The following is a 22,531-nucleotide window of genomic DNA, read 5'->3' as shown; positions in this document are numbered from 1 at the left end:
GTACACTTCCTCCCAGTCCAAAATCATTTATGTTACATTAAGGCCCGATTCGCACGGGACTTGTATTACCTATGGACCCCCCGTAAATTCGGAATAATTGCGGAGAATGTCTGAGTTCTTAGTCCTGTGCGAATGCGCCATGTCCGTGATTTGTGGGGTAATAATTCCGCCGCGAATTACCTACTGTGTTTCGGCGAAACACAGACGTCCTGTGGTAATTTAAGTCCCGTGTGAACGCACACCTGTGTGTTCAACCTATGTGTTCAACCTATGTGTACAACCAGGTACAACGGGGCAAAACAGGAAGTTACCACAATTACGGAATATCTGCTTATGTCTGTGATTTGAGTAAATTACAGACTTTTGCTTGTCCCGTCCGAATGCGCCACAAAAAAAATACAGAGGTGCGGGGGTAGATGCGAATTACCAGTGATACATAGGTAATATTTATCCCGTGCGAATCGGGCTTAAGTGGTGATTTTAACTGGCAAACCTGGACAGGTTGCTAGTCTTATGCATTATCATTAGCTTTGTGTTTGCCATATACGTTATATTTAACGTAAATGGCAAATATGATATTAATATAAGGTATATGATAAATGTAAGTTATATTTATCATTTATTTAGTTAAAACCCATGTAGTGATAAAGCCTAATTGGATTACTTAAGCATCAACTTTTTTTTGAAGAGGATTTGAGACTGTTTGAATAAAATGCAGAACATTATGTGACTTCAAGTTCTTCAGAATTCTGTGTTTCTCTAAGAAACAAGATCTCTGTTCTGCACATCAATGAATCTACCTACTGTGCTTTAGAAATAAAACTACAATGCATACAAATTAACAATGTTTAAAAGAAATCCACTTCTCGTCGAAGATCTAAAGTTGATTTATTTTCTTTAAAAAAAAGAAAAGAAAAGGTGTTTCAGGTCTCTGCCGTGAGCCGTTATCCTGTCATCATGGCAGCAGTAGAGGGCAGAAGTGACATCATCTGGTCACTGCTCTGAGGTTTCAGTTTTCCTCTGAATGTGGGAGATCTCCAGTATTGGCAGGAGGAGCTGGAAAGCATCTTGAATGTAAGATGCACTGTTGGACGCCTGTGTGAGGAGAAGGTTTATAATATGAGGTACACTTTTGTAAAATACAACTTTTAGACCCATAAAGTTGACTTGACAGATTCCGTAGTAAAAATACTTATTTATTGATAACATATTTACTCCCTGCTCTGATTAGCTGGTTTTAGACACAGACCGAGGCCTATAAAAACTAAATATTGGATGGTCAAATTTACTAGAAACCAACAAAAGTTGATGTGTAAAGACACATCAACTTTTGTGATAAACTAGTCACTTTCTGAAGAAGATACAATCTCACTCTATATTCATTGTGCTGCAGTAATGACAAACCTCTAGAAAGACTTCTGTTATCAGAGGGTTCAGGATGTCTCCCTTCTCATTTGACTGTAAAAGAGAACATTGGGGTGAAATTAGCATCATGATTCAGAGCACGAAACAGCATGCTGGGGTGGGGGTTGAGTGGGCCTGCAAATGTTGGGTGTGTGATGTTATGGTTTCAATTGTTGTGATGTTTTTTTTGTTTGGTTGGTTTTTTTTGCAGGTGTGCCTCCGGGATGGGCTGGGTGGGTGCTTTCCTGGGTGTGCATTAGTTCTCAGGATGATGTCACTGCGGGCCCCAAACCTGGTGAACCTCGAGCCCTCCGGCCCAGTGGCGAGTCGCAGGGAAAGGGGGGGCCTTCTGTAGCCAGGCACGTAGCTCACTTTCCACGGGGAGCTTCTTTCCTCACGCTCCTACATGGATCCCTTTCTCCTTTGGCTCCTTTATAAACACACGCAGGGTTTTGGGGGGCTTGTATGTTCTGGGGGGTGAGGTGGATGGGGCGGTTCCCTGTGCTGCACTCTGTTGCCACCGACTCAGTTTTAATTAAACCAAAGACATTGCTACATATCACACACTGACACCACACACAGGTACACTTTGTACATGTGGGGGCTTTGGGGGATGGGCGTGCTGGGTGCATCTGGCAGGTAGGGGCTCATGGGCTGCATGTTTGCCTGCCCCTCAATTTTAACTGCTCACTTCTAGACACTGAGTGCCTTTGGGCATGTGGGTGTGCTCCAATGTCTACAAACGGATTCTGCCACATTTGTCCCCCTCCAATTTTAGTTCCAACTAGTTTCTCTTTCATTCAACATTGTTGAGCCGGGGGGGGGCAAGGGGGGTTCTCCCTAGACCCCTGTTTCCTGGGCGCTGCCCGTGTGAGGAGCCCTGGATGAGGAGTTGGTCTGCTGGTTTGGGGTCTGTGGTGGTTAGGGGCCCCCTGGGGCCTTTGCTCCATGGCTGTGAACTCTGTCTAGGGCTTTCCTTTGGTGTCTTTTTGGTGGATGCGCAGTTGTCCCTTTGGTGGGCTTCCTGGGTTCTTGCTGCTGGTGTGGTTGCTGTTTGAGTTTTTCTCCATTTGTCTTCCTGTAGGCTGAAGGGTTTCCGCCTGGTTTCCCCACAGAGGCTGGAGGTTATTTTCTGTTCAGTCTCTCTTCAGAGGGAGCGGCTGGTTTTCCGGTTTTTCTTGAACTATTGTTTTCTTATATTATTCCTTCGTATCTCTGTCTCGTTTCTATTTTTTCTGCTTTCCACCTTTTCTTGTTCCCACTGTCAGGTTTGGCATTGATATGTATAAAGTATTTTAACAAAAATTAATAAACAAGAAGTACTCAAGATAAGAAGCATCAAGGGGAACTCTATATCCATAAAGCTTCCCTTGGCAAAGCAAATATGTTTAGGGGGATCGGGGATCAAGTTCCCAAAACCTCCACTGAATATAACTTCTATATAAATACATATGAATAAACTTACAATTTTGACCAGAGTCCCTAAATGCTTATTTTCCATAACACAATGCATGTTTGAAAATAGATTCTGTAGGTCCCTGAGATGACTTTTGCCATTATATTTGTGCTATAGAACTAAAAGTGGACTTTAGAATCTTATTGAACATATTTTGAGACGATAGAGCCCACTTACCCCTAATGCTGTCAAGCAGGAGGTGAACTTCTTTGAAAGCAGTAAGATCTCTTTACACAGAAGAACAGTTAACCTAAAGACAGATAACAGAAGTGTTTAAGGAGATCGATGCCACACGTTGAGACAGAAAATCCATGTGTTGTCTTACTGTGACAGGAAGCTAGCATCTGTGCTGTCACTGGAAAAAAGGATGATCTCAGCCAGTTTGTGGAACAGCTCAATGGATCGTGCAGTCAGCTCCGCAAGACTGCTAATAGCAGCAGCATGAGCCCCCTGATAAGATTCAACATAAAGAAAGCACACCTTCAATTCTATGCTTTCATTAGGACACCATAAAAACAGTCTGCTCCTTACCAGGTCTTAAAATCCGGTAATACAGCCTGAGAATAACGTCAACATATGGAATATTACACCATATCATTATTTATTTAACAAAATCTAAGCAAAAATACAGAAACACTGTCGCCTCACAGCAAGAGGGTTCCTGGTTCAAATCCCAGCTGGGGACTTTCTGTGTGGAGTTCTCCCCGTGTATGAGTTGTCAGTACAAAGGGGGCTGAATACAAATGCACAACACTTTTTAGATTTTTGTTTGTAAAAAAATAAAATAATAAATTGAACATCATGTATAATTTTCCTTCCACTTCCCAATTATGTGCTACTTTGTGTTGGTCTATCACATAAAATGACAATGAAATACATTTAAGTTTGTGGTTATAATGTGGAAAACGTTTTCAAGGCACTATATGCCACCTTTGCTGAATTGCAACAAGCAACCACATTGAATGAAACGGGTTAAAACTCCCAAACAGCACAACGAACCTTGTTTTTACTCATAATCACTAGATGGCACACATGTAATAGTGGAATTGGGCTTGCTGACGCTGTGACGCTTTGCGGTAAGACGTGTTGCATCACTTCCTGTTACCGTGCTTGTGCACTGTGGAATTTCTTGCTCCGCTTGGAGTACTGATAATCACTTTATTTCGATCTATAACTTACACAATTTTGCATAGTTAAACTCTATAGCTTACCGTTCTGTTCTAACACACTCCTACAGATCTTTAATCTTTATTCTCACTTTTTAACGGGGTGTCTGGTTCTCTAGCGTAGCATGGCTACCGGTTCTCTTCCTCCTTCTCCTGCTTTCACCTGCTCCGTGTGTCAGATGTTTAGTTACTCCTCTGCCTCCTTTAGCGATAATGGTACATGTAACAAATGTAGTCTTTTTGTAGTTTTGGAGGCGAGGTTATCTGAATTGGAAGCTCGGCTCTGCACTGTTGAAAATCAACCGATAGCGAGCCAGGCCCCTTTTGCCAGTGTGGAGCCACCTAGCGTAGCTAGCTCCATTAGCCTCCCCCTAGCAGAACCTGAGCAGCCAGGACTACATCGTGGCTGGGTGACTGTCAGGAAGAGGCATAGCTCTAAAGTCAAGCCCGTTGTTCACCATCGACCTGTCCACGCTTCTAACAGATTTTCCCCACTCAGCGACACACCCGCTGAGGATAAAACCCTGGTAACTGGCAGCTCTATAGTCAGAAACGTGGCATTAGAGACACCAGCGGCCATAGTCAAATGCATTCCAGGGGCCAGAGCGGGCGACATAGAATCCTATTTAAAACTGCTGGCTAAGGATAAACGTAAATATGGTAAAATAGTTATTCACGTCGGCGTTAATGACACCCGGTTACGCCAATCGGAGGTCACTAAAATTAATGTTGCATCGGTGTGTGATTTTGCCAAAACAATGTCGGACTCCGTAGTTTTCTCTGGACCCCTGCCAAATCTGACCAGTGATGACATGTTTAGCCGCATGTCGTCCTACAATCGCTGGTTGTCTAGATGGTGTCCAGCAAACAACGTGGGCTACATAGATAATTGGCAATCTTTCTGGAGAAAACCTGGTCTGATGAGGAGAGACGGCATCCATCCCACTTTGGAAGGAGCAGCTCTCATTTCTAGAAATATGGAAGAATTTATTTGCCACCCTAAAACATGACAACCCAGGGCTCAGACCAGGATGCAGAGTTGTAGTCTTACACACTTCTCTGCAGCTTCCCACCTGCTGCTACCCACCCAATCAATTAACACAAAAGGAGCAAATCCTCTTGTGCAAAAAGAAATTATTAAAACAAAAACTTTAACTGAACAAAAACATCAAACTATTAAATGTGGTTTGCTGAATATCAGATCTCTCCTTTCCAAGTCTCTGTTAGTGAATGAGTTGATGTGTGATCATCATATTGATATATTTTGTCTTACAGAAACCTGGCTGCAGCAGGAGGATCATGTTAGCATCATGTTAGCATCATGTTAGCATTAATGAAGCAACTCCCTGTGACTGTTTAAATGTTCACGTTCCTGGAACCACAGGCAGAGGAGGAGGAGTGGCAGCTATTTTCAGATCAGGGTTACTAATCAGTCCCAGACCCAAGATTAGTTTGAGCTCTTTTGAATCTCTGATTCTCAGTTTTTCCCACGCAAAGTGGAAATCCCAGAAACCTCTTGTGTTTGTTGTTGTGTATCGTCCACCTGGCCCTTATTCTGAGTTTCTGTCTGAATTCTCAGAGTTTTGATCCCAGTTAGTGCTGAGTACAGATAAAGTCATTGTAGTGGGTGACTTTAATATTCATGTAGATGTTGAAAATGACAGCCTGAATATGAACTTTAATTCTATATTAGACTCTATTGGATTTTCTCAGAGTGTTCACAGACCGACTCACTGCCTTAATCACACCCTTGATCTTGTGCTGACTTATGGCATTGAGAGTGAACAGTTAACAGTGTTCCCTCATAACCCTGTCTTATCTGACCATTTTCTGATAACCTTTGAGTTTACATTACTTGACTATACAGTTTCTGAGAAGAAATTTACGTATAGAAGGTGTCTATCAGAGGATGCTGTAACCAGATTTAAAGAATTAATTCCATCATCCTTTTCTTCACTGCCATGTGCAGATATGACAGAGGACGACTACCTAAACTTTACTCCAGCAGCACTTGACTCTCTTGTTGACAGCACTATAGTTTCAATGCGTACAGCACTGGACAATGTTGCCCCTCTGAAAAGGAAGGTAATCAGTCAGAAGAGGTTGGCTCCTTGGTATAATTCACAGCTGCGTGCTTTAAAGCAGACTGCAAGAAAGCTGGAGAGACAGTGGCGTTCCTCTAATTTAGAAGAGTCTCAGTTAGTCTGGAAAGATAGTTTAACAATGTATAAGAAAGCCCTTCGTAAAGCTAGAACTGCTTATTATTCATCATTGATAGAAGAGAATAAGAATAATCCCAGGTTTCTTTTCAGCACTGTAGCCAGTCTGACTAAGAGTCCGAGCTCTGCTGAGCCAGTTATTCCTTTAACTCTCAGCAGTGATGATTTCATGAGCTTCTTTATTAATAAAATTGTTTCTATCAGAGACAAGATTGATGGAGTCCTTCCCACTATTATCAGTGATGTATCACCAAGTACAGCAGCTTTAGAAGTATCTTTAGAACCTGATTTGTATTTAGACGGCTTCTGCCCAGTTGATCTCTCTGAACTAACAACAGCAATAGTCTCTTCTAAACCATCAACTTGTGTTTTAGACCCAATCCCAACCAAACTGTTCAAGGAGGTTTTCCCATTAATTGACACTTCCATATTGGATTTGATCAATCTGTCTTTGTTGACAGGATATGTACCTCAGACTTTTAAGGTTGCTGTAATTAAACCTTTACTTAAAAAACCTACTCTTGATTCAGAAGTGTTGGCTCATTATAGACCTATATCCAATCTCCCTTTTATGTCTAAAGTTCTTGAAAAAATAGTTGCAGCTCAGCTTTGTGATCATTTACACAGAAATAATCTGTTTGAAGAGTTTCAGTCAGGATTCAGAGTGCATCATAGCACAGAAACTGCACTGCTGAAAGTTACCAATGATCTCCTCTTAGCCTCTGATAGCGGACTTGTGTCTGTGCTTGTCCTGTTGGATCTCAGTGCTGCATTTGATACGGTCGATCACAGTATCTTATTACACAGACTTGAACATGTTATTGGGATTAAAGGAACTGCATTAGGCTGGTTTAAATCATATTTATCTGATAGATTTCAGTTTGTTCTTGTAAATGAAGAATCTTCCTCACACACCAGAGTAAGTCATGGAGTTCCCCAGGGTTCTGTGCTTGGACCAATTCTTTTTACTTTATACATGCTTCCATTAGGTAACATTATTAGACAGCATGGCATAAATTTCCATTGCTATGCTGATGATACTCAGCTGTACTTATCTATAAAACCAGATGAAACCAATAGGTTGGTCAGACTACAAGCATGTCTTAAAGACATAAAGACCTGGATGACTCAGAACTGTCTGCTGCTAAATTCAGACAAAACTGAAGTCGTTATCTTTGGACCTGAGCGTTTCAGGGAGAAATTGTCTAGCTATATAGTTACTCTAGATGGTATTTCCTTGGCTTCTAGTTCTACAGTGAGGAACCTTGGAGTTATTTTTGACCAGAACTTATCATTTGACTCGCATATAAAACAGGTTTCTAGGACTGCCTTCTTTCACCTTCGTAATATTGTTAAAATCAGGAACATCTTGTCTCAGAGTGATGCAGAAAAACTAATTCATGCATTTGTTACTTCAAGATTGGACTACTGTAATTCTTTATTATTGGGCTGTCCCACATATTCTCTGAAAAGCCTTCAGTTGATCCAAAATGCTGCAGCCAGAGTTCTGATGAGAACTAACAGCAGAGATCATATTTCTCCAGTTTTAGCTTCTCTTCATTGGCTCCCTGTTAAATTCAGAATAGAATTTAAGATTCTTCTCCTTACATATAAAACTCTTAATGACCGAGCTCCATCATATCTTAAAGATCTCATTGTAAGATATTTTCCTAACAGAGCACTTCGTTCCCAAACTGCAGGTTTACTTGAGGTTCCCAGAGTTTCTAAAAGTAGAATGGGAGGCAGAGCCTTCAGTTATCAGGCCCCTCTATTGTGGAATAAGCTGCCAGTAAATGTCCGGGAAGCAGACACCCTTTCCACTTTTAAGACTAGCCTTAAAACTTTCCTTTTTGATAAAGCTTATAGTTAGGGATGGCTCAGGTGATCCTGAAACATCCCATAGTTAAGCTGCTATAGGCCTAGACTGCTGGGGGCCTCATCTGTCACACCTTTCCTCACTTTACTCTCTTTATGTATATGTGATATTATTATGGTCATTAACTCGTGTTTCCCTGTTCCAACAGATATCCTGAATTGTGTTACAGTGCCGCCGTCGCGGTGGCCCCCTGCCCCCCTCCCCCTCCCCCCCCCCCCTTTCTGTCTTCTCAAACCCCAGCTGGTCGAGGCGGATGGCCACCCTTCCTGAGTCTGGTTCTGCCAGAGGTTTCTTCCTGTTAAAAGGGAGTCGTTTCTCTCCACAGTCGCCTCAGGCACGCCGCTCAGGCCGGGAGATTGGACTGAAAAACAAAAAGTTTTCAGTGCAATCTGTTGGTTTTCTTAGCTAGGAGATTGTTTTTGAATTGGCTCTATATGAACGAATTGGATTATTTTATGAATTATGATTATTATTAATTAATTGAATTCCAATTGGCTTGAATTGGACTTACTATCTAAGTGCCTTGAGATGACATTTGTTGTATTTGGCGCTATATAAATAAAAATGAATTGAATTGAATGTATTATTTGAATTACATCCCCAAATGAAGGTATCTTCCCATTCAAAACATTTGAGGAAATTCTAAAGGAAGTGAAACACTGTTTTGATGACAATCATTTGGTCATGTGGTTATATGTTAGTGTTTATATCAAAGATATTCATGTGACTTTTTTTTTTTTTTTTTAGAAAATATTCAACATGAGATGTTTTGGTTAAAATTTTTGCCTGAATATTCAGGGGGTGACAATCTGCCCTTAGACTGATGGTTCGCATTTGCCGTGAAGGGGTGAAAGAGATCATAGTGCTGGGGGAGCAGGTGGACATGGAAGGGGCCACAGGAGTGGTCTGAATGGCGCTGGAAACAAGTGTGTTAGTAGTAATGACGACTGCGTGTTTCTTTTAATACTGATGAAGTGTAACAGGGTGGATTAGGAGACATGGACGCTGCCAAACAGTGATGTCATAACTGATGTCATCTCATACCAGCTCATCCAGGGATGGCTGCATGGAGAAGCCTCTGCCCCTGTATGGGGAATGCACGTTTAACCGCGGTGCACCTTTAACCGCGGTTTAACCACGGTGGGGAGGTAAATGGTTGTCACGGTTTGGTAACGGAGGACCCAGGTGCAGACACGGGGCAAGAGCCAGGAGTAACTTAAACTTAACTTAAAGGATTAATTATAGATATAAACAAAAAGCGCAGCAAAGCTGGAACACTGAAAAAACTAAACTAAACTAAACATAAAAATAAGAAAATAACAAAACCAGACTGAAATAATGATAATTGCAGGAGCATGGACAAGGACTGACAAGGAAAACCATGGATAGTAGGACGGGACAGTTTGACGGGGGGACAGAGGATCTGACAAGGGATGAAAGGAACTAGGCGACTAAATAATGTGGGGAGAGTGATTAGTGAATGGAAACAGCTGAGGATGATTGAAACAGGTGAAGGGAGTGGAGCCGACGACCGGCAGGAGGGAACTGAGGAAAGGTGAGGAACTGCTGAAGGCTGCACTAAGAAAACTAAACAGACAAAACCAGAAAAACACAAAAATACCACATGGAACATGACTACTGGTGTCCCATCACATACAAATCAGGTGATTAAATAAACTACCTTCATAAACTTTGGGTAACACTCAATAGTTTTCTTTATCTCAAACAACTTTTAAGCTGCAGCCTTTTAAGATCTGCCAAAATGTAAGGTTTTCTTAAAAAGAAAACATCCCAATGCATTCATGGTGAGGCCACTTAACCTCACGAAAGAGAATAAATCAAACAAGATTTGTATTGTAAAATGAAATAGTGATAATTATTGATATGGGCTTACTTCTAAAGAGTGTGTTTTCTTGATCTCCACCTCACTGTCTTCAGCATCCTCCTGTGATTTGGTCATGTCCCTCACTGTGCTATGTGCACTTATACAGACCTGTTGGAGCACGGAAATATGCATAAACATATGAAAAAAAGGGTGTCAACACAAAAAAAAGCAACTATTCAATCTGTGATCTATGGTTACATATGATTGGATGTTGTCACATATTCCTGCTATTTTATTTACAACACAGTAGAGTAAGGATTTATATGACTGTCCTAACCTCACAAAAACTGACCACAAATATTTTCCAGATTACAGACTAATTATTTATACCTTGCTGAGTTTGTCAGCCGTAGCAGAGACACTGAGACCATTAATGGCGACCATTAACTCCTTCTCAAACTCAGAGCCGTCTTCATCTGGAATTAGAAATGCAGAATGAAATCATTAAGATGGCAGTCATCAAGCTGGCATCTTGTTTTATGAAGGTGTTACCTTTCTTTTCCTCAACTTCCTCATCATCAAACTCCACCATTGAGAAAATGTTCTTGATTTGCTCCAGTTCCTCTCTGAGCTGAACCAGCTCATCCCCTGACAGAGTGGTCAGAACCGACTTAACCTACAACATGCACACACCATCACACACAATCACATGTGCGTCTTTAACAAGAGAAACCAAAACACTGGGTGCTTTTCATTAAGCCAACTTATTCTCCCTCATGTTTTCTTGCCTTCAATGACCCCAAAATTGTTCTCTCTCCAACATTTTGGATGATTTTCCAGTCTCTTAACACATTGACTCCCAAGTCACGTAAAACTACATTTTTACTGCCCATGCGTTGGCTCCCACATGGTAAAAATACGTTTTTACGTTTTTTTATGGATTCTGAATCTATACATTCTAATGCACATTCTGTGTGATTTTTGTAATTATGTGATGAACAGAACTGACATAGATGGCAGTCAAAAACTGGTGTCATCATCTGGACATTTTGATCATTACGCCAATGGCTTTGCGTCAACTCAAGAACAATTTTGATAACGCTGCATTGATTGTTGTGCATTTCCGCATTTTGTCCAATCGCACGTGTCGGTTTCCAGAGGGTGGCGGTAAAGTAACATAAACAAACAACAAGAAGGAGAAGAAGACACGCGACAAGTCTAAGGAGGCGGTCTTATGAACAGGTTAGCTTTGCAACATGCGACACGACGCAAATCCTCTGACCCGGATATGTAAGTATTTAAAGTGCCACAGGCTGAAAGAGCGCACGTTTCACAAAGCCCCGATATCTCAGTTTGTTGTTGATTTTGGTGGATACCCGCCTTGGTTTAGCTAAGGATAGCTTGCTAATGGCGGCACCTAGAGACACGCAGTTTTGACCCACAAAGAGTTTAAAGTCTCAGCTTTCAAACGAGCCATAACATGTTTCAGTGGCCCTATCACATAATATGCTGTGACTGTACAAAAAACGTCAAAAAATGGTTTAGAACGCTGGGATTCCACGACATAATTCTGTAAAAACCGCTGGTATTCAATGTGTTAAATACACATCAATGAGACAAGTTGAGATGAGCCTTCTAAAGGGGCTCAGAAAGGAAGCACAAAGCGGAAATCCTCTAGTCTTCACTAGTAGCACATGTTTCATTGTCCTCTCAGACTGGTGCAAAGGAAACCATGTGCACTGGTATGTCTTCAGGCAGCCAAGTACTTCTCACCTGGAAGTTTCAGCTCCTTGTAGGGGTGGGCGATATGGAAAAAATGTTGTATCACGATGTTTTTGCATAAAATCACGATTTCGATTTTTTATCATGATCTTCCATCCAAAAAAAAAAAGACCAATTACAGTAGAGTTAAGTCGACATGCTGAACCACAGAAGAGCTAAGGAGTAAAATAAAGAATTTGGCAATCAACACATGTAATTCAACTGTAACCCAATTCAAGATGAAAATAAATATCTAATTGATGACATCTGACACAGTGAGAGTGAAGCAACCGGAAATAGAAAAACGAACCACTGATGACGACTTGACTCCACCTCATGATGCCATTTAGCAACAGATGAGCAACGCTGCATGTTCATTTACTGCAGCCACAGTCACACACTGCCATCACCAGAGCGCCCTAAAGGAATACTTTTCAACTGTGTAATGTTTGTCACGGTCGCGGTGCATCCCTTTTCTCTTGCACCGTAGTTAGCTTACGAGCTAGCGGTTTCCTCATCCGACCCGAGAGTGCTGCTGCTGGCCGTGAGTTTCTCCCGTGCGCCGCTATGTGCTGTGGATGGTGCCGCTGCTGCTGTTCCCATTCCTGATGTGGACCAGCAGCAGTGGGTTAGGGTAAAAGAAAACCCGAACCAATTCCAAATTACAGAGGTGGATTTCCTCTTCTTCACCAGCTCGTCGGCTTGGCTTTCAGCCATGGCTGTCCAAGTTTTTACAAACACAACATGGAGGCGTGTAAGAAAGTGTCACGACGCACAGTTCGCTATGATTGGTCGGTTAGGTTAAGGACGGGAACCAGCATTAAAAAAAAAAAAAATCATTGCACTGATTGGCAAAGGCGATCTATACGGTTTCTCTAATTTGGTAGATCGCCTGCGATTCTCCACTCTTCCTCGCCAGTCACGATTTTATATCGTCAGATCGCGCACCCCTAGCTCCTTGTATCGTTCTCTCATTCTTAGTGGGAGAAGGTACACGAGGAAAGAAAGTGAAAAAAGCAAGGAGACATGCCAGCATAAAGAAAAGCACTGAATGTTCAGTATGTCTGTTCCATAGAAGTAAAAAATGAAATAAAAGAAAAATAACAAACCATTCACCGCTTCCTTTAAATTTGTTTTAGTTTAAGACTAAGACAAATGTTACTATTCACTTACTATTATATAAAGTAACTTGTACCTTACATTTGCTGTCTTGAGACAGAATCTCCAGAGCTTCAAGATGCGACAGACCTTGAAATTCATCAAACAGCATATTGTAGTGAGCGACCACCTTCTTCTCTGAATGGGATGATTCCCTCTCTGCCATCTGAAGCTCTACTTGCTCCTTTGCCTCTCGCAACACCTGAAAAAGACAGACATAGACCAGACATAGACCAGATGTAGACCAGATGTAGACCAGAGCATGTGAACGGAGCGGAGCGGAGCGTGCAAAATATAGTCTGAGCATGGAGGGAGTTAATATATATAGTTAATATATACTTAAATCCACCCAGAAATCACCTGTGCCTTCAACAGTTAACAAAACTGTTAGCCTACACTTCAAAAATCGTTTGTTGTGTCCCCGGATGAATTGCTCCTTCTTTAAAATTTGACCGAGCGTGGAGCGATTTCACCGGAGTGGAATACATTTTTTTTGGCGAGCGGAACTGAGCGGAGCGTTTTGGTGTGACTCTGAGCGGCGGAACGAACACCCATGTGAGCGAGGAGCCGTAATTCTTACCGCTCAGCTCTGTTCACATGCTCTGACGGAGACAGAACAAAAGGACAGAAGTTTAGACAACTAGTAAACCAACCAAATTCCCATCACTGCGTCCTCTCTCCTTCAATAGATCCATTAAGACTAACTTTGTGTTGAAAGCCCACCTGTGAAAGAGTGGAGTTCCTGTTCATCAGTCCTTTGGTCCTCCTAAAGCCAGGATCACCTTCTGCGATCACATCCATCGTCTTCTTTCCAATGAACTCCAGAGCATCCAAACCTCCTGTTAGCACCGTCTTTCCCTGTGGAGAAGTTTATTTTCAGTGAGCAACACCATACCAAAGGTTTGGCTGGTTTGGAGGTTACCAGGAAAGTGACTACTAATGAGCATTCGTGCACATGTAATTCCTGCTCTTAATCATTTACTCACGGTGGTGTGGACGATGCTAGTGAGGGAAGAAAACATCTCCATCGTACTTCCCACTGCTGATGATCCATCACTCGATACTTTGTCTGTCTCACTGCTAGCCTCGCCCACAGAAGGAGAATCTAATGACAAATGTACCGGTAAACGTACAAATGTACGGGTAAACGTACTAAATGTACCGGTAAACGTACGAATGTACCGGTAAACGTACGAATGTACCAGTATACATACGAATGTACCGGTAAACGTACAAATGTACCGGTAAACGTACTAAATGTACCGGTAAACATACGAATGTACCGGTAAACGTACAAATGTACCGGTAAACGTACGGATGTACCGGTAAACGTACAAATGTACCGGTAAACGTACTAAATGTACCGGTAAACGTACGGATGTACCGGTAAACGTACAAATGTACCGGTAAACGTACTAAATGTACCGGTAAACGTACTAAATGTACCGGTAAACGTACGAATGTACCGGTAAACGTACGAATGTACCGGTAAACGTACAAATGTACCGGTAAATGTACTAAATGTACCGGTAAACGTACGGATGTACCGGTAAACGTACAAATGTACCAGTAAACGTACTAAATGTACCGGTAAACGTACTAAATGTACCGGTAAACGTACAAATGTACCGGTAAACGTACTAAATGTACCGGTAAACGTACGGATGTACCGGTAAACGTACAAATGTACCGGTAAACGTACTAAATGTACCGGTAAACGTACTAAATGTACCGGTAAACGTACAAATGTACCGGTAAACGTACTAAATGTACCGGTAAACGTACGGATGTACCGGTAAACGTACAAATGTACCGGTAAACGTACTAAATGTACCGGTAAACGTACGGATGTACCGGTAAACGTACGGATGTACCGGTAAACGTACGAATGTACCGGTAAACGTACGAATGTACCGCTAAACGTACTAAATGTACCGCTAAACGTACTAAATGTACCGGTAAACGTACGAATGTACCGGTAAACGTACGAATGTACCGCTAAACGTACTAAATGTACCGCTAAACGTACTAAATGTACCGGTAAACGTACGGATGTTGAGATAATAATTTTCAGTGTATGTGTGTTACCTTGCTGTTTCTGTTCTTCCTCCACCCGAGCGATCAGCTCAGTTGGACTCGGTATTCCAAACGAGGTCTCAGCCTTCTCTAACACCTGAGTGAGCCCTTCGCCTGGACAGACCAGCAACATGTAGAATGAAGACGAGTAAACAAAGGACATAAACTGGATCATGTGTTGGGGTCACATTTATTAACCTTAGTTTTCTGTTAGGTAAAAACTACAGTAAGTCATGTCAACTTTTATTGTCAATGCTGCCATATTTTCTCCTCTTATCCCTGCTGCAAAACAGCAATAAACATAAACTAAAATATAACGTAGAAGATAAAAAAAAATATACAGTATATACAAGCTACAAGCTGTCATGTCTTATTGATTGAAGCAGTGCTCCTTTTTCTGTTGCTATTTCGATTTTCAGTTGGGAACTGCTAGTAGAAAAAGATCCAGAGCTGTTTATCAAAGTATTTTCATCTTAATTTGTCTTTTTTTTTCTCCTTTACAAATGGTGTTGACTATCGAATATTTTCTTTGGTATCGATTTTGAAATTTTAGTGTTGTAACAACCCTACTCAGGACACATGTGGAGACACATTCTAATTCCACGTGTGAACAAAGGTACTAAGACTTTTTAACTTGTGTTATTTTATTTATTGTGTTTTTAATGTGTTGTAAAGTGTCCTTGAGTGTTGAGAGAGGGGCTTTTTAAAAAAAAAAAAGTAATGTATTATTATTATGAGCTGTCCATGTCCATTGGTAATCAAGATGTAGGATGAATGTTAGCTCTAAGTATGAGCAGGCATGGGGACTAATGAGAGGAGCGCTATACTATACAACGCTCTCCAAATCCAGCAGAGGTTTCATACAAGTTTATGTTTGGATGACTTCATTTTCTTAGTTAGCGGTCTTTCAAAGAAATTGAGCGTTGGATATAGTTGGCTTTTAAAACAAGGCTTTAACAACTTAATAATCACTTGGCTTTCATGCACTGTTTATATTCCTGAACTGTAAAAGAAAAAAACAAAGCTTTCAGGAATTTGAACATAGTCAAAGATTAAAATATGTTTTAGGAGAAAGTAGGAAAAAGGCAACTAAAACATTTTCAGCAACTTCAGGGTAAGGATCCACAAAGTTCTCCCACTATGATCATTTGTATCAGATGAATCAGATTCAACTTGTGACAGATGACACAACCAGGACATCGCCTCCATTTTCTTGGGTTATAAGGGTGACAGATTCTGTTAAATGATTGGTTGCCAATAGAGTAACAACGGTGAAAACACTCGTGCCTTGATGAAACGTTCAGAGATTTTAAAGTTAGTGTTCTGAAAAAAGACACTGATGCCTCATATATTTTGTCCTCATTGGGAACCATTTTAAAAAAGATACTTGTGCTCAGACACCCCTCAGTGGTAAGGCAGGGTCAGCTTTGTGCTTTATTATGATGTTTTAATGAGAAACAAGTGCATCTGAGTCATTAAGCAAAGCATCCACGCTTGATTATCCACACGTTTGCTTGCTTGTGATCCAATGTTAATTTGTAATGATTTCAGTAGATTGCTTTGGTCCTACTGATATGAGGCTTTATCTGTGCTCATAGTTCAGTCCAAACACCCAAAGAACTGGCCGAACCTCACATTAATGTGCCAAGCTTTGTAACTCTCCAGTCATGCTGACAATTACAGCTCTGATTTATACAACTTGGACTGCAAACAAAGATTGAAGCTGTAGTGCTGGACACTCACCCACAGTGGCCACAGTAGCTGTTGCTGTCGATAGGATGGATTTGCCCCAGTTACCCCAGTATCCCCAACCACTCTGAGACACAGTCAACTCACTTAAATTCTGAAAGACAAGACATGAGGGCAGGAGGAGGGAGAAAATCAAACACAGAGCAAGAAACATACATCTTAATGAGTGAGAGAAACAAGGGTTAGGGTGGAGATCAGGGTTATCACTAATGATAACAACCTGCAGCTTGTTTGAAACTTGTGAATTAAATGACGGAGCTTAGGCCTTTAGATTACAAGATGACCAGACAGATAATCTACTTTATTATATCAGTGGAATTCCTGTGTTGTAAAAGTTGTTTTTTATATTTGACATGATGCATTTTGAATGCATTAATGCAATTTAACCCTATTGTAAGTTTGTTATCTTGGCCAGGTTTCCATTGTAATGATAGTGATGTCTGAGGAATACAGCTGAGGTAAAAACCTATAAGCTGAATATGTTAGTAATGTAATAGTATAAGTAATGTAATAGTAATGTAATAGTTGTTAAAGATTTGGATCTATACAGAAACTCTGCAATATTGGCCATGTACCTTGGATGTTCTTAAATGTTTCTTTAATGTGCAGCAGGGGCACATCTGCTGCACTCTGCTCTGAGTCCTGCCCAAGACAACTAGAAGTTTTGACTACTCTCCAGTTATAAGACATACAGGAAAAGCTTGTTCATTGTTTTCTCAGTCAGACATGTGAGCTTAAAAAAAAATCTCTAATACATTCCAACAAAAGAAAGAATCTCTTTTTGACATTATTACTGCTACCTTTGCTGTCTGCTCCTCCACTTTTGGTATCGTCTCAGCTTCAGCTGCGAGTTTGGCCACATCAGGTGACTTTATATGCAGACGTGGGAAGGTGTTGTCGGAGGTTTCAGCCACAGAGGCCGGATGCATCTCAGGCTCCACCTCAGGCTCCACCTTTGGACTCTCAGCTGCTGTACAGGAAGCTTCGCTGTCTGACATCTTGTCAAATGTCTCAGTACATGGCTGCAGAATTGAAGACGGACAATCACAGCTAGTCATAAAATTCCCTATGAATTGTTCTGACACAGTGCTTTGGAAACCTTGATGTTGTTTTGGTATGATACAGTATCAAACTGTATATTTTCAGTATACATGGAAACAACATTTCACTTCTCAGCTGTTAGTTACATGTGCAGCAGAGGGGTGCACTAAGAAGCACTTTAGACACAATCAGGGTGGCAGGATGTTGGTTCTGATTCTTTTTTGTTAACATTTTTAAGTTATGTGACATTTCTTTTCCACAAAATACATCAATTACTTGACATAACATTCATAAAAAGAGCAGGTAGTATGAAGGGAGAGGTTTAAAAAATATTAAGAGCATTACATAAAAAATGCAGAGACTGCCATGAAGACAAAAAAGGAATGCTGCCAGATGATACTGGTGCGCATAAAGCTTTTAGATTTCTAACATTATAAGAAGTACATTTAGCTCTGAAACTGTCCCCTAATGACGTGGAAATCACATAAGTCATTGACCAAATCAAAGCAAATTTTTATTGACTGAATATTCTGATATACATGTACCCTGTAATCTATGTCAGATCTGATATCAGAAGAATAGCATTAACTTCTGTACTTGTTCATTTGGACAAGATAAAGAAAAAAAGAAATAAACAAAAAAACCTCATTCTACATCACAAACTGAAATCATGTCACTGTGACACAAAACCTACATTTTGTTTTTACTGTAAAACTTCTTTGGTGGGACGATATCAGCTTTAATGGGGACTAGTTCCTGTTCAAAGGGAGTCGTTTCTCTCCACAGTCGCCTCAGGCACGCTCAGGACGGGAGATTGGACCGAAAACAAAGTTTCATATGAACAGCAACGCCACGATTTTCACAGAAACCTGGTTTAATTCTTCCGTCCTGGATACCGCCGTCGAGGGTTATCCAATTTATTTCTCGCCCAGGCCACCAGTAGTGGGCCGTCAGGGCTGTCAGGGCCTTCTCTGCTGGCCTAAAAAATATCTGAATCACAGACTGATGTTAATTATATTTTGTCCATGAATACTTATTAAATAATTCCAAATGGTCTGTCCGCTTCCTTTCATAGCTTTTCCCGTGGTTGCGCTGTTTCCAGACGGGTATTTTTAAATTAAAGCATTTACCAATCACATTTCAGCCGTCATTTGTTGCCAGGGTCAAAGAAATCTGCCTGGAGGCCATTAGTGTCAATTAAACTGTTGCTTCAACCAATCAGATTTTGAGTTGGCGACACCAAGGCCCTCTAGCAGGTGTACGGTAACGTCAACATATTCATACCCTTTGATTGGATAGTCAGAGAGTGTACTAGCCAGAGCTAGCAAACTGCATCTGTAGCGAGCTGCACCAGCAAAAATATAGTTGTGTTGATTTTAGAGCTGTTTTGTCACAATGGCTGAAGGAGGAGAAGAAATGGATTTAAAACTTTAAAACTTATGCCAGAAATACCACAGGGCATGTTCGACTTTCAGCAATAGCTTCGATGTCGATAGAAAAGGACGTCTTGATGGAACTGAAACGCACGGATTGTCTGTACGACAGAGAGGAAAGAAAGGAGGATGGATTTTTGTTGAATAAAATGTTGCTATTTTAATAAATAATACAAGGTTGTTATTGATGCTTTTTTTATGCGTGTGGCAGCTGTTGCTGCAGTAGAAGGAGACTTGTGCACCCCGGGTTTGTTTCTTCAGTTAATGCATTTATTCTGGCTACACAACTCATCTATCTGCAATGGAACAGCTCTTTATACTGCATTTCTGCATAAAAAGATGTTTTTTACAGCCATAAAATAGTTATTGAGGGTGGATTGATTCAGACGGAGCATGACTGAAGGCCTAGGTGTGAAATGCACAGCCCGCCACTGGTTTTGAGAGACTGGTGGTCAAACACATACAAGCCAGCACCCCTTCATCCTCAACACTACAAAAACTAAAGAACTCATAATCGACTTCAGGAAAAACAACACAGGTCACCGGCCTCTCTTCATAAACGACGAGTGTGTGGAGAGAGTTCAAGCATTCAAATTCCTTGGCGTCCACATCTCAGACTGTCTGTCATGGTCCTCAAACACCTCAGCAACGGGTAAAAAGGCACAACAGCTCCTACACTTCATGAAGAGAGTGAAAAGCTGCTGGTGTCCTTTTACAGATCTACAGTGCAGAGCATCCTGGCCTACTAGGGATGGGAATCGGTTCTCAAAGTAGTACCGGCTCCCAGTAGTCCGATTACGTGGAATCGTTAATCCCCCTGCCTAATGATCCCGTTTATAGGTTCTGCTAACGTCTGACGCATTTGCGCGATGACGTCATGTGCACGCTTCGTATTTTGGCTCAGAATGTTTCCAACATGGTGTGGAGGCAGAAGCGCTTTACGGGGAAACAGCTTCAACACAACAAGGGTCAAATTTACAAAAAGCACTAAACCTTCTTCTATCATGTCACATATCTGTATATACAGTGAGAATAAAAAGTATTTGATCCCTTGCTGATTTTGTTGGTTTGCCCATTAATAAAGACATGATCATTCTATACTTGTAAGGGTAGATGTATTCTAACATGGAGAGACAGAATAGCAAAAAGAAAATCCAGAAAATAACTCTAAAGAATATATATTAATTAATTTGTATTTCATTGAGGGAAATAAGTATATGAACCCCTAGTATGCATTAGGAGTCCTGGCTTTCACAGACCAGTTAGACACTCCCAATCAACTTGTTACCTGAATTGAAGACACCTGTTCTTACTAATCACCTGTATGAAAAACTCCTGTTCACAGAATCAGACAAACAGACACATTCCAAACTCTCCAACATGGGTAAGACTAAAGAGCTCTCTCAGGACCTCAGAGACAGGATTGTTGACCTGCACAAATCTGGAATGGGCTACAAAAACATTAGCAAGATGCTGGGTATTAAAGTAACAACCATTGGTGCAATTGTGAGAAAATTTAAAAAGTATAACATGTCAATCAATAGACCTTGGCCTGGTGCTCCACAGAAGATTTCACCTCGTGGGGTGGCAATGATCATGAGAACTGTGAGAAATCGTCCTGCAACCACTCAGCGGGAATTAGTGAATGACCTCAAAGCAGCTGGGACCACAGTTACCAGGCAAACAATTGGCAACAGTTTGCGCCGCAATGGATTAAAATCCTGCAGTGCCCGAAAGGTACCCCTGCTTAAGAAGGCACATGTGGAGGCCCGCCTAAAGTATGCCAATGATCACCTCAAAGATGCACAAAGTGATTGGGAGGAAGTTCTGTGGTCAGACGAGAACAAAATTGAACTATTTGGCCTAAACTCTACCCGTCATGTGTGGAGGAAGAAAAATGCTGCCTATGACCCCAAGAACACTGTGCCCACCGTCAAGCATGGAGGTGGAAGCATTATGTTTTGGGGCTGTTTCTCTGCCAAGGGCACAGGGCTACTTCACCACATCAGTGGGAAGATGAATGGAGCCGTGTACTGTGCAGTCCTGAAGGACAACCTCCTCCCCTCTGCCAGGAAGCTGAAAATGGGCCGTGGTTGGGTCTTCCAACATGACAACGACCCGAAGCATACAGCAAAGCCAACAAAGGAGTGGCTCAAGAAGAATCACATTAAGGTCACGGAGTGGCCCAGCCAGTCTCCTGACCTCAATCTAATCGAAAATCTATGGAGGGAGCTGAAGGTCCGAGTTGCCAAGCGACAACCCACCAACCTTAATGATTTAGAGACGATCTGCACAGAAGAGTGGGCCAAAATTCCCCCTGATATGTGTGCTAACCTTGTGGTTAACTACAACAAACTTCTGACCGCTGTGCTTGCAAACAAAGGCTTTTCCACCAAGTATTAAGTGCTTTTGGCTAGAGGGATCAAATACTTTTTATTCTCACTGTATGTGTATATGTGCACCAAAGTACAACGTCCCAAACATGTGGCACACATAATACAAGAGAGGAATTGGAGCTATGAATAATAAACTGGATGCCTTACATTTACCTCAGTTAGTCAGCTGTTTAATAACTGCATAAATGAATAACTGCATTATTAACATCAGATAGCCTCCATGAACCATCACAAGTTGCTTCAGCTCAGTTGAGCTGAAGGAGAAGAATCAGCGTTTTTCTAGCATTGCACCTTCTGCTTTGTGTGTATAATCACATATTTACCCAGAAAAAGACGGCTGTGTAAAGTCTTGCAGCTAGCTTAAAGTTACCTCAGCCTGCTGGCAGCTTCCTTCACGGAAATAAAGGGAAGAAGGATCCGTGTTGTTCCCCGTAATACTTTTATATATTTACATTAAATGTCTGTTTTTTTATCGAACAACAAAGTAAATCAGGTCTTCTTCTTTTTGTCCAACAGGATTAGCCACGTCACATTTTGTTTACAAACCTTTGAGTTGGCCATATTGGGAAAATGCGGTTTCCGGTTGGCACCTTCAGAATAAAGGTCGTCGATGCTCAATCTCAACAGGGACCAAACAGAAGGAGAAAAGCGTCTTTGTACCGATTCGGGATTACATTTTCATGGTTTTATTCAACCAGCCACAGAGTCCCGAGCTGCCTTATGAATGTTTTCAGTGTTATGGAACCTTATAAAGTGAGAGTCTAAGTCATTTTATTTTTTAAATAAACCAAAGTAGGCACTGGTGTGTCATCACTAAACTTTATGAAAGAGGAAACAGAAAGTGGACTTATGGCAACGCGAAAATGATTTGAATGTTTAGGAAACAGCAATTTAAAAGGGTTAGAAACAAATTATATTACTGGTCTTGTATTAATTGTTGATATCTTATTCAAAATATGTAATATGTCTTT

The 22,531-nt window shown here is 41.3% G+C and overlaps 1 protein-coding gene across 1 annotated transcript; it reads right to left on the bottom strand.

The window, feature by feature from the left end:
* Positions 1-869: 869 nt before the first annotated feature.
* fam114a2 (family with sequence similarity 114 member A2) lies at positions 870-22,129 on the bottom strand. The gene is made up of 14 exons (XM_075487058.1): positions 21,931-22,129; positions 17,491-17,712; positions 16,685-16,784; positions 14,954-15,055; positions 13,852-13,970; positions 13,589-13,723; positions 12,903-13,067; positions 10,499-10,622; positions 10,337-10,422; positions 10,016-10,114; positions 3,186-3,310; positions 3,038-3,110; positions 1,405-1,458; positions 870-1,095 (listed from the first exon to the last, which is right to left on the bottom strand). The coding sequence occupies exons 2-14, from the start codon at positions 17,686-17,688 to the stop codon at positions 994-996; spliced, it is 1,482 nt and encodes a 493-aa protein (XP_075343173.1). The 5' UTR covers positions 17,689-17,712; positions 21,931-22,129; the 3' UTR covers positions 870-993.
* Between the last annotated feature and the right edge of the window lie 402 nt (positions 22,130-22,531).

Source organism: Odontesthes bonariensis, chromosome 16 (genome assembly GCF_027942865.1).
Source record: "Odontesthes bonariensis isolate fOdoBon6 chromosome 16, fOdoBon6.hap1, whole genome shotgun sequence".
NCBI classification, from domain to species: domain Eukaryota; kingdom Metazoa; phylum Chordata; class Actinopteri; order Atheriniformes; family Atherinopsidae; genus Odontesthes; species Odontesthes bonariensis.
The sequence above is the reverse complement of the archived record's forward strand: the minus strand, read 5'-3'. Positions and strand labels throughout refer to the sequence as shown.

Coding starts and splice junctions, on each gene's coding strand:
- fam114a2 (XM_075487058.1), bottom strand. CDS start 17,688: ATGTCAGACAGCGAAGCTTCCTGTACAGCAGCTGAGAGTCCAAAGGTG. Junction 13,724..13,851: donor CTAGCATCGTCCACACCACC/GTGAGTAAATGA, acceptor ACTTCTCCACAG/GGAAAGACGGTGCTAACAGG. Junction 13,068..13,588: donor GGAACTCCACTCTTTCACAG/GTGGGCTTTCAA, acceptor TGTCTTTTTCAG/GTGTTGCGAGAGGCAAAGGA.